General features: G+C 36.8%; 1 protein-coding gene across 4 annotated transcripts in view; it reads right to left on the bottom strand.

Annotated features, from left to right (window-relative positions):
• Positions 1 to 3,559: 3,559 nt before the first annotated feature.
• ZBBX (zinc finger B-box domain containing) overlaps positions 3,560 to 12,111 on the bottom strand; it is a 121,580-nt gene continuing 113,028 nt past the window's right edge. For 3 of the 4 annotated variants that reach the window (XR_006207591.1, XR_006207592.1, XR_006207593.1), the window contains 3 exons: positions 7,848 to 7,986; positions 5,728 to 6,022; positions 3,560 to 3,787 (listed from right to left, as the gene is read on the bottom strand). Coding sequence is in view for 1 of the 4 variants with exons in the window: in XM_042956588.1 (XP_042812522.1) it covers positions 5,905 to 6,022; positions 7,848 to 7,986 (257 nt within the window). In the remaining 3 variants the exon portion in view is untranslated. Of the gene's footprint in view, positions 3,788 to 5,723; positions 6,023 to 7,847; positions 7,987 to 12,111 lie in introns of those variants that run through there. The other variant, XM_042956588.1, reaches the window with a different exon arrangement.

Genomic DNA, 12,111 nt, shown 5'->3' with positions numbered 1-12,111 from the left:
CCTGAAGTTGAATAATGATGAGGTCTCTGTTTGTGTAACTAAAGCATGTCTTTCGGACTAAAAGAGAGGTATGGTTTATACATGAACTTGAGTGATTTAAGTATAGGAGTGTCTCTTAAATTTGATTTGTTTAAATCTCAAAAGGTTGGTTTCTGCCACATATTTCAAACCACATCAACTGCAAAATGCATATATTCTGAAAGTGAGCTGTGGTGGACCAGTAATGAAACTAACACTAGAGGCTGTGACAGACAGCCAGGTGCCTTCAATATCCATCTTCCCCTGTAACACAAGCCCAATTTTCTTCTGGGTAGCAATGTGCCCACTTAAGCGACTACATTTCCAAATTCCCTAGCATCTGATGTGGCTAAATTCTGGCCAATAATCTGCAAGTGGAAATGTTGTGTGAGCTTTCCAGGAAGTTAAAGGAAGTTACCTCAGGGGGTGTCTATTTCACGCTCCCCACTTTCCCACTTCTTGACGCCTTGAACTCAGATTCTGACGGCTAGAAATCTGCCCCCGTCTTGAACGACAAGGTGACCTTGAGGATAGAAACAACACAGTAAGATGTAGTTGCCACACCAGCGTTACACTGCCTATTCCCTGACTTTACATACAAGAGAATCATCTATGCTAGTCTACTATTATTTGGAGTTTCCTGTGATATAAAATTAAGCCAAATCCTGATTGATTCAATGGCCTAACTTACCAGGGTTTCTTTCAGGGCTGTGGTGTAGGTGAGAGGAGAAAGTAAATGGGGTAATTACTTTTGAAAACTTGAATGTGCATCTGTTCATCTCCTGCCTGCACTTGCCACTTTCACTTTTTAGGTATAGAAGCTGTTGACGAAATCTACTGTCACTTGGATAAACGACAAAATGTTATACTATAAAAATATGACCATTAACTAAAAAAAATGTGAAATGATATCAAAATTTACCCTAAAACATCTCTTTCATACTTAACTTATGAATAAATAAGACTTAATTATAAAATAGGGATGAAGTACATTTCCCCTTTTGGAAATGTTCCTAAGCATTTGTATCTAGAATAATGTATATTTGTTTTCTGGATAGAAAGAGTGCTTCCTTCTGGCAGAAGCAAGAGCATAGAGATGCTGAGAACTGTTTCCATAACTGTTATTGCATATTACATTTAGTTGAAAAAAGAAATACAAGCTAACCCCATCAATCAATTAATTCTTCTCATTTTAAACATAACTGTCACCTCATGGAGAACATTAAAAATATCCTCTCCTTTTCCTTAACTATGGAAGACATTTGCATTAAAAAGGGAGGATTTTATTTCCTTAGAGTTCATCTATGCCTGCTGGTTATTCCCCAGCTAAAGTCATAATCCTGTTTGCAACATCATAATCATTTACCCAGCAAACAATCAGGGTGTCACTAACAAAGAAATATGACTTTAGGTGGGGGATAAACTACAGGCACAGATGAACTCTGAGGAAATAAAGATTGTTTTCATGAAAATGTGGCTAGTAATAAATAACCAGGGATGAAAACTATGATGAAACAGAATATCTTATAAAAACAGATTTGGGGAGGTATAAATGGTATGTTTTTACAATTTATCCTCTCTGAAAGTATGATGATCAGAGTGTTTATAATAAAAGTACCAGTGCAATTTTAATATTTAAAAATTCTGAACTTACACATGATGGAAGAAACCTAAACATAGTAGATGTTTCAAAAATAATATTAATAAAATAAATTTAGATATTTAGCTTTCAACATAAACAACTTTATATCAGTCAAATTGTCCAACTCACTGAAAACTTTCTCCACTTTAGATATTACATTGAGTGACTTTTGTGTATCATTAACTTGATCCTAATTCACTAACTGATCCATCCATTAATGTGGCTGTATATTCAATGTGTAGAATTAAGTCGTGAAAAGTGGTGGTAATAATCATGAGAGTGCTTTCCAATTTCCAAAGTGTTTCCGCATTCACTACTACATTTGTTTCTCACAATGTTCTTCTGAACTAAGTATCTTTTTTTTCTTCCATTTTGTGATGTAGAAACACATTCGAATAAATGATCTGCCATCTAGTAAATATATAACCTGCTAACCTGTGTTTCTCTCATGAGATGTATATGTGTGTATGTGTATACTGTATACACATACATACATATCATACTGTCTCCCCTTGGGAAAAATTAGGGACTAAGATGGTTTATCATTGGATCTGGCATGTTCATTCATTCATTCATTCATTACTGATGACCAGTAGTGAGAGCTAGGCATATGCTAGAGGTTAAGTGCATAGTGGTGAGCAAAATGGATATAATCCATGTTTAGTTGAAATGTAAGGTCTACTTGACATACATTCAAAATTCACACCAATACATTATTGTGCTATGAGGCGCTATGAAGGGAAAAGTAGGATGCTATGAGAAAGAATAAAGAGAAAGAGAAAGGAACACAGGGACTTACTTTAGACAGAAATTAGAAAAAGTCTCATTCAGAAGTACATTTTGAGGGGCGCTTGGGTGGCTCAGTCGGTTAAACGTCCAACTTCGGCTTAGGTAATAATCACGCGGTTCGTGAGTTTGAGCCCCGCTTTGGGCTCTGGGCTGATACTGCGGAGCTTGCTTGGGATTCTCCTTCTCTCCCTCTCTCTCTTCCCCTCCCCTGCTCACACTCTCTCTCTGTCTCTCAAAATCAATAAAATTAAAGGAAAAAAAAAAAAGATGAGATAAGCATTGCTCAAGATCTTTCCAACCACTGAATCATAGGGACATAGAGACCTGTTTTTTTCTGAATCAAGAAATTACTTAAAATATCTGAGTGCCCTATTACAGAGATGGAGTCATTTTGTAACAGTCATTTGTTCAAGAGAGGTTTTCTTTGCACTTTACATATAAGGCACAGCACTGAGTGGTCTTAAAGGGTAGTGCACCCCATTGGCCTGTCTAGCGTGACACACTCAGAGTGTACTAGATGTGAATGACAGTAAATATCAAACAATATATTCAAGCTACCAAATATAACTTAATGTCAATTTGTTTCCATTCTGTGTATCTCCAGAGTGATAAAATTATAGAATTTCCTATTACTATTACACCACGAGGCATGTCAGAGTCTAAACTACTAAATCCCAACGTGCATACAAAACCGTGTGATCATTTGTCCAGTGGTTGCTAGAGGCACACTGTGGCAACTCTAGTATTGGGAGTATGGTTGTGATTCTTCTTGAATGTCTGTAACTCTCTGGATTCCACAGTCAGAACTAGGTGCGTGCCTTTAACAGTGATTCTAAGCCTGAGCTTCAAAATGAGAGAACACATTGAAACTGCTTCAGGCAAAGGCTCTAATCTTATTTAGTTTTTATTTCCTCATTAGACTAATGGCAAAGGAATTAAGGAACTTTTCTAAATGTGTGGATATGGGAAGCAAATAAAGGCAGAAGGGAGCCTGCTCTGCCACCTAGGACCCTCATGTTTAATTTCAATGTCATATGGGAAGTCAAATGACAAAGTCAACGGTCTATGCATTATCTCAAGTTCTGGCCAGAAATGCATTCATGACAATTCTCAGATTTATTTTTATTTAAAAATTTTTACATTGTAAAAGGTAACAGTATCTTATAAAATCTCTTTCTGAGCTAGTTCATAAAAGACTCAAGACAGAAGGAATAGCAGTGGTCCTTCTTCCTTAATGAGAATAAGACAACACCTCCTTCCACGTTGAGAGAAACACTGGACTTTTATAAATTGCACCTAGGGAGCAATTTTCTTCTTCATCAGAGGAATGAAGATGTCCTACAGCAAAGGAGGGTAGGGAGAGTAGAGAAATTTTAAACTTGAGCAGACATGCTAAAAACAAAAATAATGTATTTTCCTTCCCATTTTAACTGATGAACAGTTAACTACAAATACAAAAAGTCAGAGAGCTATCAGCCTCAGGACAAGATGACAGAAGGGCCTTTAACATAAACGACGCAGATTTGAAGGTGACTCACTGTTAACTCCCTGGGATGGGGACAGAGGAAGTGCTAACAGGAGAGTGAACACTTTGGAGGAATCACACTCTTCATTTTAAGATACTAATTTCTTTCAGGAAATTTAATTTTGATAGTATGAGTGGATTTCCTTATTGTTTATTGTTCATTTATGTGAACCACTTTAATGAAGCGCATTTTTATATTGAAAGGCATAGAAATAGGTGTCTTCACCATTTTCTATCCTGCTAGTAGATGACCAGTACAATGTATTGATCCCATGGAAAAATTATCAGAGATAAATTACACTAAACAATCATCACTCTTCTATAAGGGGCTATTACCCAGAGTCATAGGAAAGAAAAAAAGAATCTGAACCTTGAGATACAGTTAATGCTGTGATGATGGCATAGCCAACCTGCAGGTATGTTTTCCTGATGTCAACAATCTCTTTAAGGGGAAACTGTCCTAAAGCATCACAAAGTGACAACCATGAAACTATCCCTCCCCATGTCTCCTTCTGCTCTTTTCTTAAACCCTTGAATTATAAGATCAAGTAAAGCACTGGACACCCACCAACCCCGAGATCTACTACTACTAAGACTAGCAAAACACCTCTGCATGTGTTATTTTCTCTGGGTGTCACAACAGTCCTACAGATATATTTGTATTAGTCAGGGTTGTCTAGGGAAATAGAATCAATTGTGACAGCTAGCAAATCCAACATCTACAGAGCAGGCCAGATGGCTGGAGACCCAGGAAAGAGCTAATGTTGCAGTTTGAGCTCAAAGGCAACCTGAAGGCAGCGTTCCCTCTTCCGTGGAGGACCTGAGTCTTTTTTCTCTTAAGACTTTCAAGTTGGGGCGCCTGGGAGGCTCAGTCGGTTGAGCGACTGACTTCGGCTCAGGTCATGATCTTACAGCTCGTGAGTTCAGGCCCCGTGTCGGGCTCTGTGCCGACAGCTCGGAGCCTGAAGCCTGGTTCAGATTCTGTGTCTCCCTCTCTCTCTGCCCCTAACCCATTTGTATTCTGTCTCTGTCTCTCTCAAAAATAAACAAACATTAAAAAAAAAAAATTAAAAAAGAAAAGACTTTCAAGCTGATTAGATGACATCCACACACACCACTATGACTAATCAGCTTTACTCAAAGTCTATTGATTTAAATGTTGATCTCACCTCAAAAATGCGTTCACAGAAACATCCAGAATAAAGTTTTAGCAAATATCTGGGTACCACAGTGTGGCCAAATTGACAAAAAATTAACCATCACAGTGACCCGCCCGAAGTAAGATGTTTGTGGGAGGTGGTGGGGGCGGGTTCTGTGTTTTCTAGTATAAGTTTTTGTGTCATACTAGAATGACAAGTGTTATGTCTGCTTTATTTTGGGTCTTCTTTTTTCTCTTCTGGCAGCAACTTTTGAAGCTACCAGAACTTGTGTGAATTTCAAAAACCCTAACCGAAACAAAACGGAACATAACAAAACGAAACAGTAATTACCAAAGCAAAACACGGATTCCAGGCTCAATTAATGCTATGGCCATCAAATGTATGCTCTTACTGATGACATAATTGTTTAAAATATAATTCAACCATCCAATATTACTTTAAATGCAATCATGTTCTAACCTATAATAGGTTCTAGAGACACAATTATAACTGTTCGTTTTTGAAATTCACCAAATTTTACTAATATTGTGTGTAATATAGATCAGCGTTTGACATACAATAAATCGTTTGGAAGAAAAAGCCCTTGAACTTACAATTTCACTGATTTTTATTAGTCTGCCAATCTTGAAATATCAGAAACATTAACAATCAAATCTCCAGCACCGGGGACAAGTAATCACTTGGTTACTTTTTTCAGCTGTTTGCTTTACTCTGGGTACCAAATGGAAAACGTAATGAACAAATGATCATTATCATTAGGCACTCTTTGATTATGGGAGTGTGATGACGTGTTGCCGGTCAAGAAAATCCTCTTCCTCCTCCTCCTCCTCCGTGCTGCTTTCAGAAAGTGTCAGCAAAGACTGAATTTCAGTATCTTTTTCAGAAGAGCTGGAAATACATTAAAAGATCAATACACAATATACAGAACCAGGTTTCAACTCTTCATTCATCTTCTGATCAATAAATACTACATGCATTGAAGTCATTGGAGGCAGGCAGATGTGAGGGGGCTGTCTCCGACTGGGGCCATAATTTTCAATGTGCCCAATATACCAAGCCTCCTTTTAATGAGAAATTCTCATCATTCTCTCTCTCCTGAGAAATAAAGCCACAGTGGAACCAAGGGGAGACGATTTTATGCTCTCTGGTTGTGTCTTTCACTGATGATTCAGAAGGCACTTCAGAAACTTGCCGAGCCTCAGGTCATCATTAAGAACATTCATCATTACATTGGCTGTGCAATAAAATCCCAACGAATAGATTGCCAAATAAATCACCTCTTTTGCATACTGTAAATTAGGACTATGTGGATAGCCAATCAAGATATGCCAAAACCAAACTTAATGGCAGCAATTATTTAGTTATTTTATCTTGTTACATTTTACTGTGGAGACGAACTGGTAGAAAGTCTAGTATACAGGTGTCAGGTCTAGGGAAGGAAGTAGTGTGGGGGAGCAGAAAGGAGTCTGTGTAATTCAGATTTTTTTTGTCCAAGTTATCTAGAATTTCAGCCCATGCTATGCCACTAAATAATATAAAATACTTCATCCTGTGATAGGTATCTTTTTGGATTCTTTTTTATGACCCACAGAGGCTAAATCAGCAAGTTCCTAAACTCTGATCTGTGGGCTAGGGCAGATCTGACTGAGATAAAAATTTTCACTGGTCTAAGAAGGGAAAATAAGGACAAGGTAAGGACTTTTTCATGACATTTTTAATTTTATTTTTTTTTTTTATTTTTTTTTTATGACATTTTTAATTTTAAAGAACTGCTTTATTCTGTTTGTGCCCCTTATATTTTTAGTATTAAATGTCCTTTCTTTTATGAAATGATGCCGAGGGTATGTGGTAGGTTTAGTTACTTTGTTTTAAAAGAGCTTTTTAGGGAAAAAAAGGCAACTTTATACTGATCTCTCTTTTTAAAAATGGAAGTGGTGTTAGAAATGCAAAAATCCAAGGGCCACAGCTAAATGATTTTCTCCTTTAGAAAGATGGAATAATAATGGACTCTTGATTCCCTTTTAATTCAATATTAGACTTCAAACCAATCAAAGGAATTTACAGTTCAAGGGACTTTCTATTTTACATTTATCTTAATCCTTCTACAAGGATCCTTCCTCCCTTTTCAAGAAATTCCAGCACGTCAGTAATAGACTGACATGATAAACTACTTTTTTGAAGCATTTATTAGTATAACCTATGTTCTTTACAGACTGATCAACCCTAAATGTTTTTCATGTGAGGAAAGAATGAAATGACTTAATTTAAAATATGCTATCATTAACAATCTTGACCTAATTTCAAGAAAGAATCTTCTCGACATTCTATTCTAAAAGTTTTATTCACATTGAGTAAGATTCTATTAGTGCAAATTGTTTGAATTTATTAAGTTAATTAATGCAAGTAAAGCAACTGTTTTTCAATATAAGAAGAAATGCTGAAGGATTATAAAATTCCCAATATCTTTTCGTTTTTCTGACATACATTGTCCAGCAGAGAATTATCTCTTCACATTAAAGCAACAACTTCATAAGCCTTCTACTAAATCCTGATAATACGTCGACCAAGGACCCAAACATTTTACAGAGAATGGCCATATAAAGCACCCACGTGAGTGCAATCTTTTTTCATATAGTAAAGATAACTATTTGGGGCTTGTCAAAAATTTCACCATGTATGCTGTCATTACATATGAGCTGCCGGCTTAACCTACCTCTGTTCCTCAACTCCCCAGAGGCCTCCGGCACTTGAGCTTTTAAGGAAATCTCCAGTAGTCTGACTTATGTCCAGCAAGTGGTTGTTGAAGGCTGGTAACTCTTCTGAGGTTAGACTGTAAAGTTTTTCTGAAGGATCTGAAACATTTTATGTCAGCACATAAATTCAAGACACAAACACAGCATATGGTGCTGAAAGTTTACCCAGCATAAACTATAAGCATTACAAAGAAGGTCAGTACAGATTTTTAATCACCTCAATTTTCTAGTATATGCGGGATGAGCAAAATATGAAGGAAGTTTGCTCTAAGCTTCTAAATTAGGGCATGGGTATCAAGTCACCTTAATCAGATGGATTATGTTTTTGTTTTTGTTTTTTTTGGGGGGGGGGATTGCCCCAATTTGTTTTTAATTTATTGAGATATAATTGACATGTAACATGGTGTAATTTTAAGTTGTACAATATGTTGATTGGAACATTTATATATTGCAAAATGATTACCACCATAGTGTTAGCTAACACATTTAAGAGCTACTCTCTTAGCAACCTTCAGGTATCTAATATTATTAGCTATAATCACCATGCTGCACATTACATTGCAGAATTTGTTCATCTTTTAACCAAAAGTTTACACTGTTTGACCAATATTTCCCCATTTCTTCCACCCCCTAGCCCCTGGTAACCACTATTCTAGTCTCTGTCTCTGTGAGTTTGGGTTTTTTAGATTCCATATGTAAGTGATATTATATAGTATTTGTCTTTCTCTGAGTTATTTCAACTAACCTAATTGATTTTTAAAAATATACTACACTTAAGAAAGTGTTAAATGTCCTGAGAATTTACAAAATTGCAAAGAAAGTCACAGGATCCTCTTTTAAGGCTAGAATATCGTGCAACTCCTCAATTTGCCAGAACGTTAAACACCTTATTGTTTATTTTTGTCTTCTAAGAAATAAAAGCTTTACCCCCATACAGTCTGAGGTGAAGGTTACTTTTGGCAAAGCTACCCTTTCTTTTGCTGCTTCCTTTCTTTTCTGCTACCCTTTCTACTTTCTGCTTTGTTTGGATAGATAATAACCATTTGTATGTGAAAGGGGAGAAGACTTAAATCTTTTACATGAAGCAGGCCTATGATTCAGCTCATGTAAGGGCAAACAGTGCAAGTTAAATAAGCAAATGCATAAGCAAACAGATTTTATATAAACTACCAAAAAGTCAAGTACAAAAATAAGTATGATTGCTGTATTAGAAAGACCATGATGCCTTCTTTTCGTCATTGATGAGGTTGGAAGAGCCATCTAACTTTTACCTAAGGTTATGGTAGCATGACTTTTAAAACTGTTAAAATTACCGGGTGCTACTTTTCCCCTTACTCTGATGAAAGTGCAAGCAAATATTCTCCTGATCACAAGGACCACACTCCAAACTATGTGTAACATTCACCTGGACTGAGAGAATTATTCTATGGTTATGATTACGATTATTTCTTGGATAGTATTTACTTGAAGTTTTTGAGCAAGCAGACATTCCCCTGCTGGAAGAAACTTCGATTATTCCTGCTGCAAGACAGTCCTCAATACCTTTACAACTGGAAATGTCCTTAAAATTATTTAGCCCAGTGACTTTCAAATTATGATACCTGGAGAAATACAGTAGTCTTGGGGCTGAGGCTCCTGTTCCACAACCCCAAAATCATCCAAATGGCTTTACTCGGTCTGATTTAAATTTGGAGCTCTGTAGAAGACTAATTTTGAGAAAAACAAAAAGATTCTTCAGCTAGAATTTTTATTCCCTCCCCAGTTGTTGGAGATTAGGAAACCGAAGGTCCCCGAGACACTGGTTGCTTGTTGGAAGTCACACAACCAGAGAAGAAATGCAACTAGCCCTAAGCTCTTCTAGCTCAGCAACGTCAGAAATCTCTATATCTCAGAATCTCATTCTTTAGCGTGGACTTCTATTTTCTCTTCTCTTTTTCCACAAGGTAAAAAAGACAGGTATGCAGAGCACCCTCACTTGCCCCAGTGATAGGGACTGTTACCCGTGAGAAAGCAATCAATTCAGGATTTGCAACTGGTGCAACTACAGAACTGAAACCCAGTAACGACTCTTAGATCTAAAGAACACCACCAGGAGAGGTACCCGACCTCTGCAGGGCAGTTCAGTCCTGACTGAGCAGAGCTAATTCGGATGGTGTAGACAGAATGGGCCTACTTTTATATAATTGTTCATTCTCAAAATGATATTTCCAAGTACCATGTGAAGTTAAGAGGGGCAAAGGTGACATCATCTGATTTTCAGGGCAGGGAAAAATAAAACTGCCTATGAAAACTCTATTGTGGGTTAGTGTTAAATCTAAAAGATCAATTATACAAAAACCTAAGATTTTCTAATATAAAACCAGGGAAGACTGGATTGACATTTATAGTGGAAATTCAGCTGTTATGAATTTACTTTATAACTGTCTAGAAAGTGGACTATTGAGGAATGGATTGAAGTTAAGCCTTTTTCTATCCCTGGAGTAATAGTGTATGTTCTCTGATCATTGAAGAACCTCTTAAATTCGATAATAAAGAATGGCAAAGGGGAAAAAAATGACTAAATATAAAGTTTTAAGGTGTATTTCTAAAACTCAAGTCATTTAAAATATACACGTAAAACTTTATTCTACAGGGAAACGAACATTTAGATGAGTAAAAGAAATGAAGGAAAGAAAAGTGGGAACAAAGAGACAGGATAAAAACTTCAAAGAATAGACACAAAGCAGACAGGTTACGTTCCTATAAGGAACCCAAATCACCACCACCACCACCATCTAAAGGACTATTAGCAGAGATACCAGTGACATCCCCGTGTTTAGGAGGCTGTGACAACCAGGACACTTACCCTGTAACCTGTGAGCCCCCTCCCCAAACCTTCAGACTTTGGTTTTTCTCTCTCCATCTCTTCCCTTCTGCCATTGTGTCTCGCCTTGTTTATCCCTTCTTACCTTCTTCCTTTTACCTTCTCCCTGCCCACACCCTCTGCCTCTTATGTGGTCACAATACTGATTAGGAGTAAGGATTTGACATTAGTTAAGTGCACTGTGGCAGGGTGGTGAGACAAAGGAATGTGGGGCAGACTTGCCCAGGTTCGCGCCTGGGCTCTTCTGAGCACCCAAGGGAGACCCTGGGTAGTTATTACGTCACCTAGAGCCTCAGTTACTGTATCCACGAAGGGGAGATTAAAAATCATACCTGCTTCATTTGTCTTCACAGAGTTGTTATAAAGATCAAATGAAGCAAAATTACATATAAAAACAAGTAGTGATTACTCATTGAATGGCTTCATATTCCTTATGTCAGAATTTTAAAAAATATGTTGACTTTCATTTATAGGTGGCACTCATTTTTTTTCCTGAAATTGAAAGGTGACCCAAAGCAAAAAGATTGCCATTCCAGTCCATCTTAACCTCTCTTTACAAGGGTTACTTACTTAATCTGCTAACTATAAACCCTGATTAGCCCCCATACAGTGTAATATCTTACTTGATGGTCAACTTATGAACAGAGGTTCCAATTATTCACTATCTCACTATTTTTTTCTCCAACAGTATAGCTACATCAGTTAGTATCAGGTAGATTTTTAGTCTTTCTTATTTAAGAAAATTACTTTCCTCTTTTTAATTGCTTGGCTCAGTTAACTACTGTGGACTTATACACACATAGGATTGCCATGGGAATTTAAGTCTTAAAGTACAAACCCTTAAACCACAAGTCAGAATAAGTTTGAACAAATGAATTATTTTTAACTAATGAAAACATGAATGCCTTAATGTGCATTATTACTGATACTTTCTCATACTGCATATCTTCTGATGTTTCCCAAGTTTCTTCAGGCTATGACAATATTCAAAAGTTGACAAAGTGACTTGGCAAGTAAGTTATATGGTCATGTTGAACCTACTAAGGAAGTGATGATAGCTTTATTTACAAAGATATTTGTGGAGGAAATAATTATATGGAATGAGCTAAAGCTATCACCCTCACGGTGGCCAGAAGAAAACATCATTGTAGAATGAAAACAGCTTTTAGATGTTTTTGACTAAAAATTAGACTTACCAAGAGAACCTTACCTATATTGTATGTGGAAAGTACCAACCACTGGTTCCTTAAACAATTTAAGTTTCTTTTTCAGGATTTACTATGTGCTAAGCAATTAACTCTTAAGAGAGAATGTGTGTGTGTGTATGTGTGTGTATGTAGAGAGAGAGAAAGAGAAAGAAA

The sequence above is a fragment of the Panthera tigris genome, chromosome C2, assembly GCF_018350195.1.
Source record: "Panthera tigris isolate Pti1 chromosome C2, P.tigris_Pti1_mat1.1, whole genome shotgun sequence".
NCBI lineage: Eukaryota > Metazoa > Chordata > Mammalia > Carnivora > Felidae > Panthera > Panthera tigris.
This window is presented reverse-complemented; position numbering and strand designations above follow the sequence as displayed.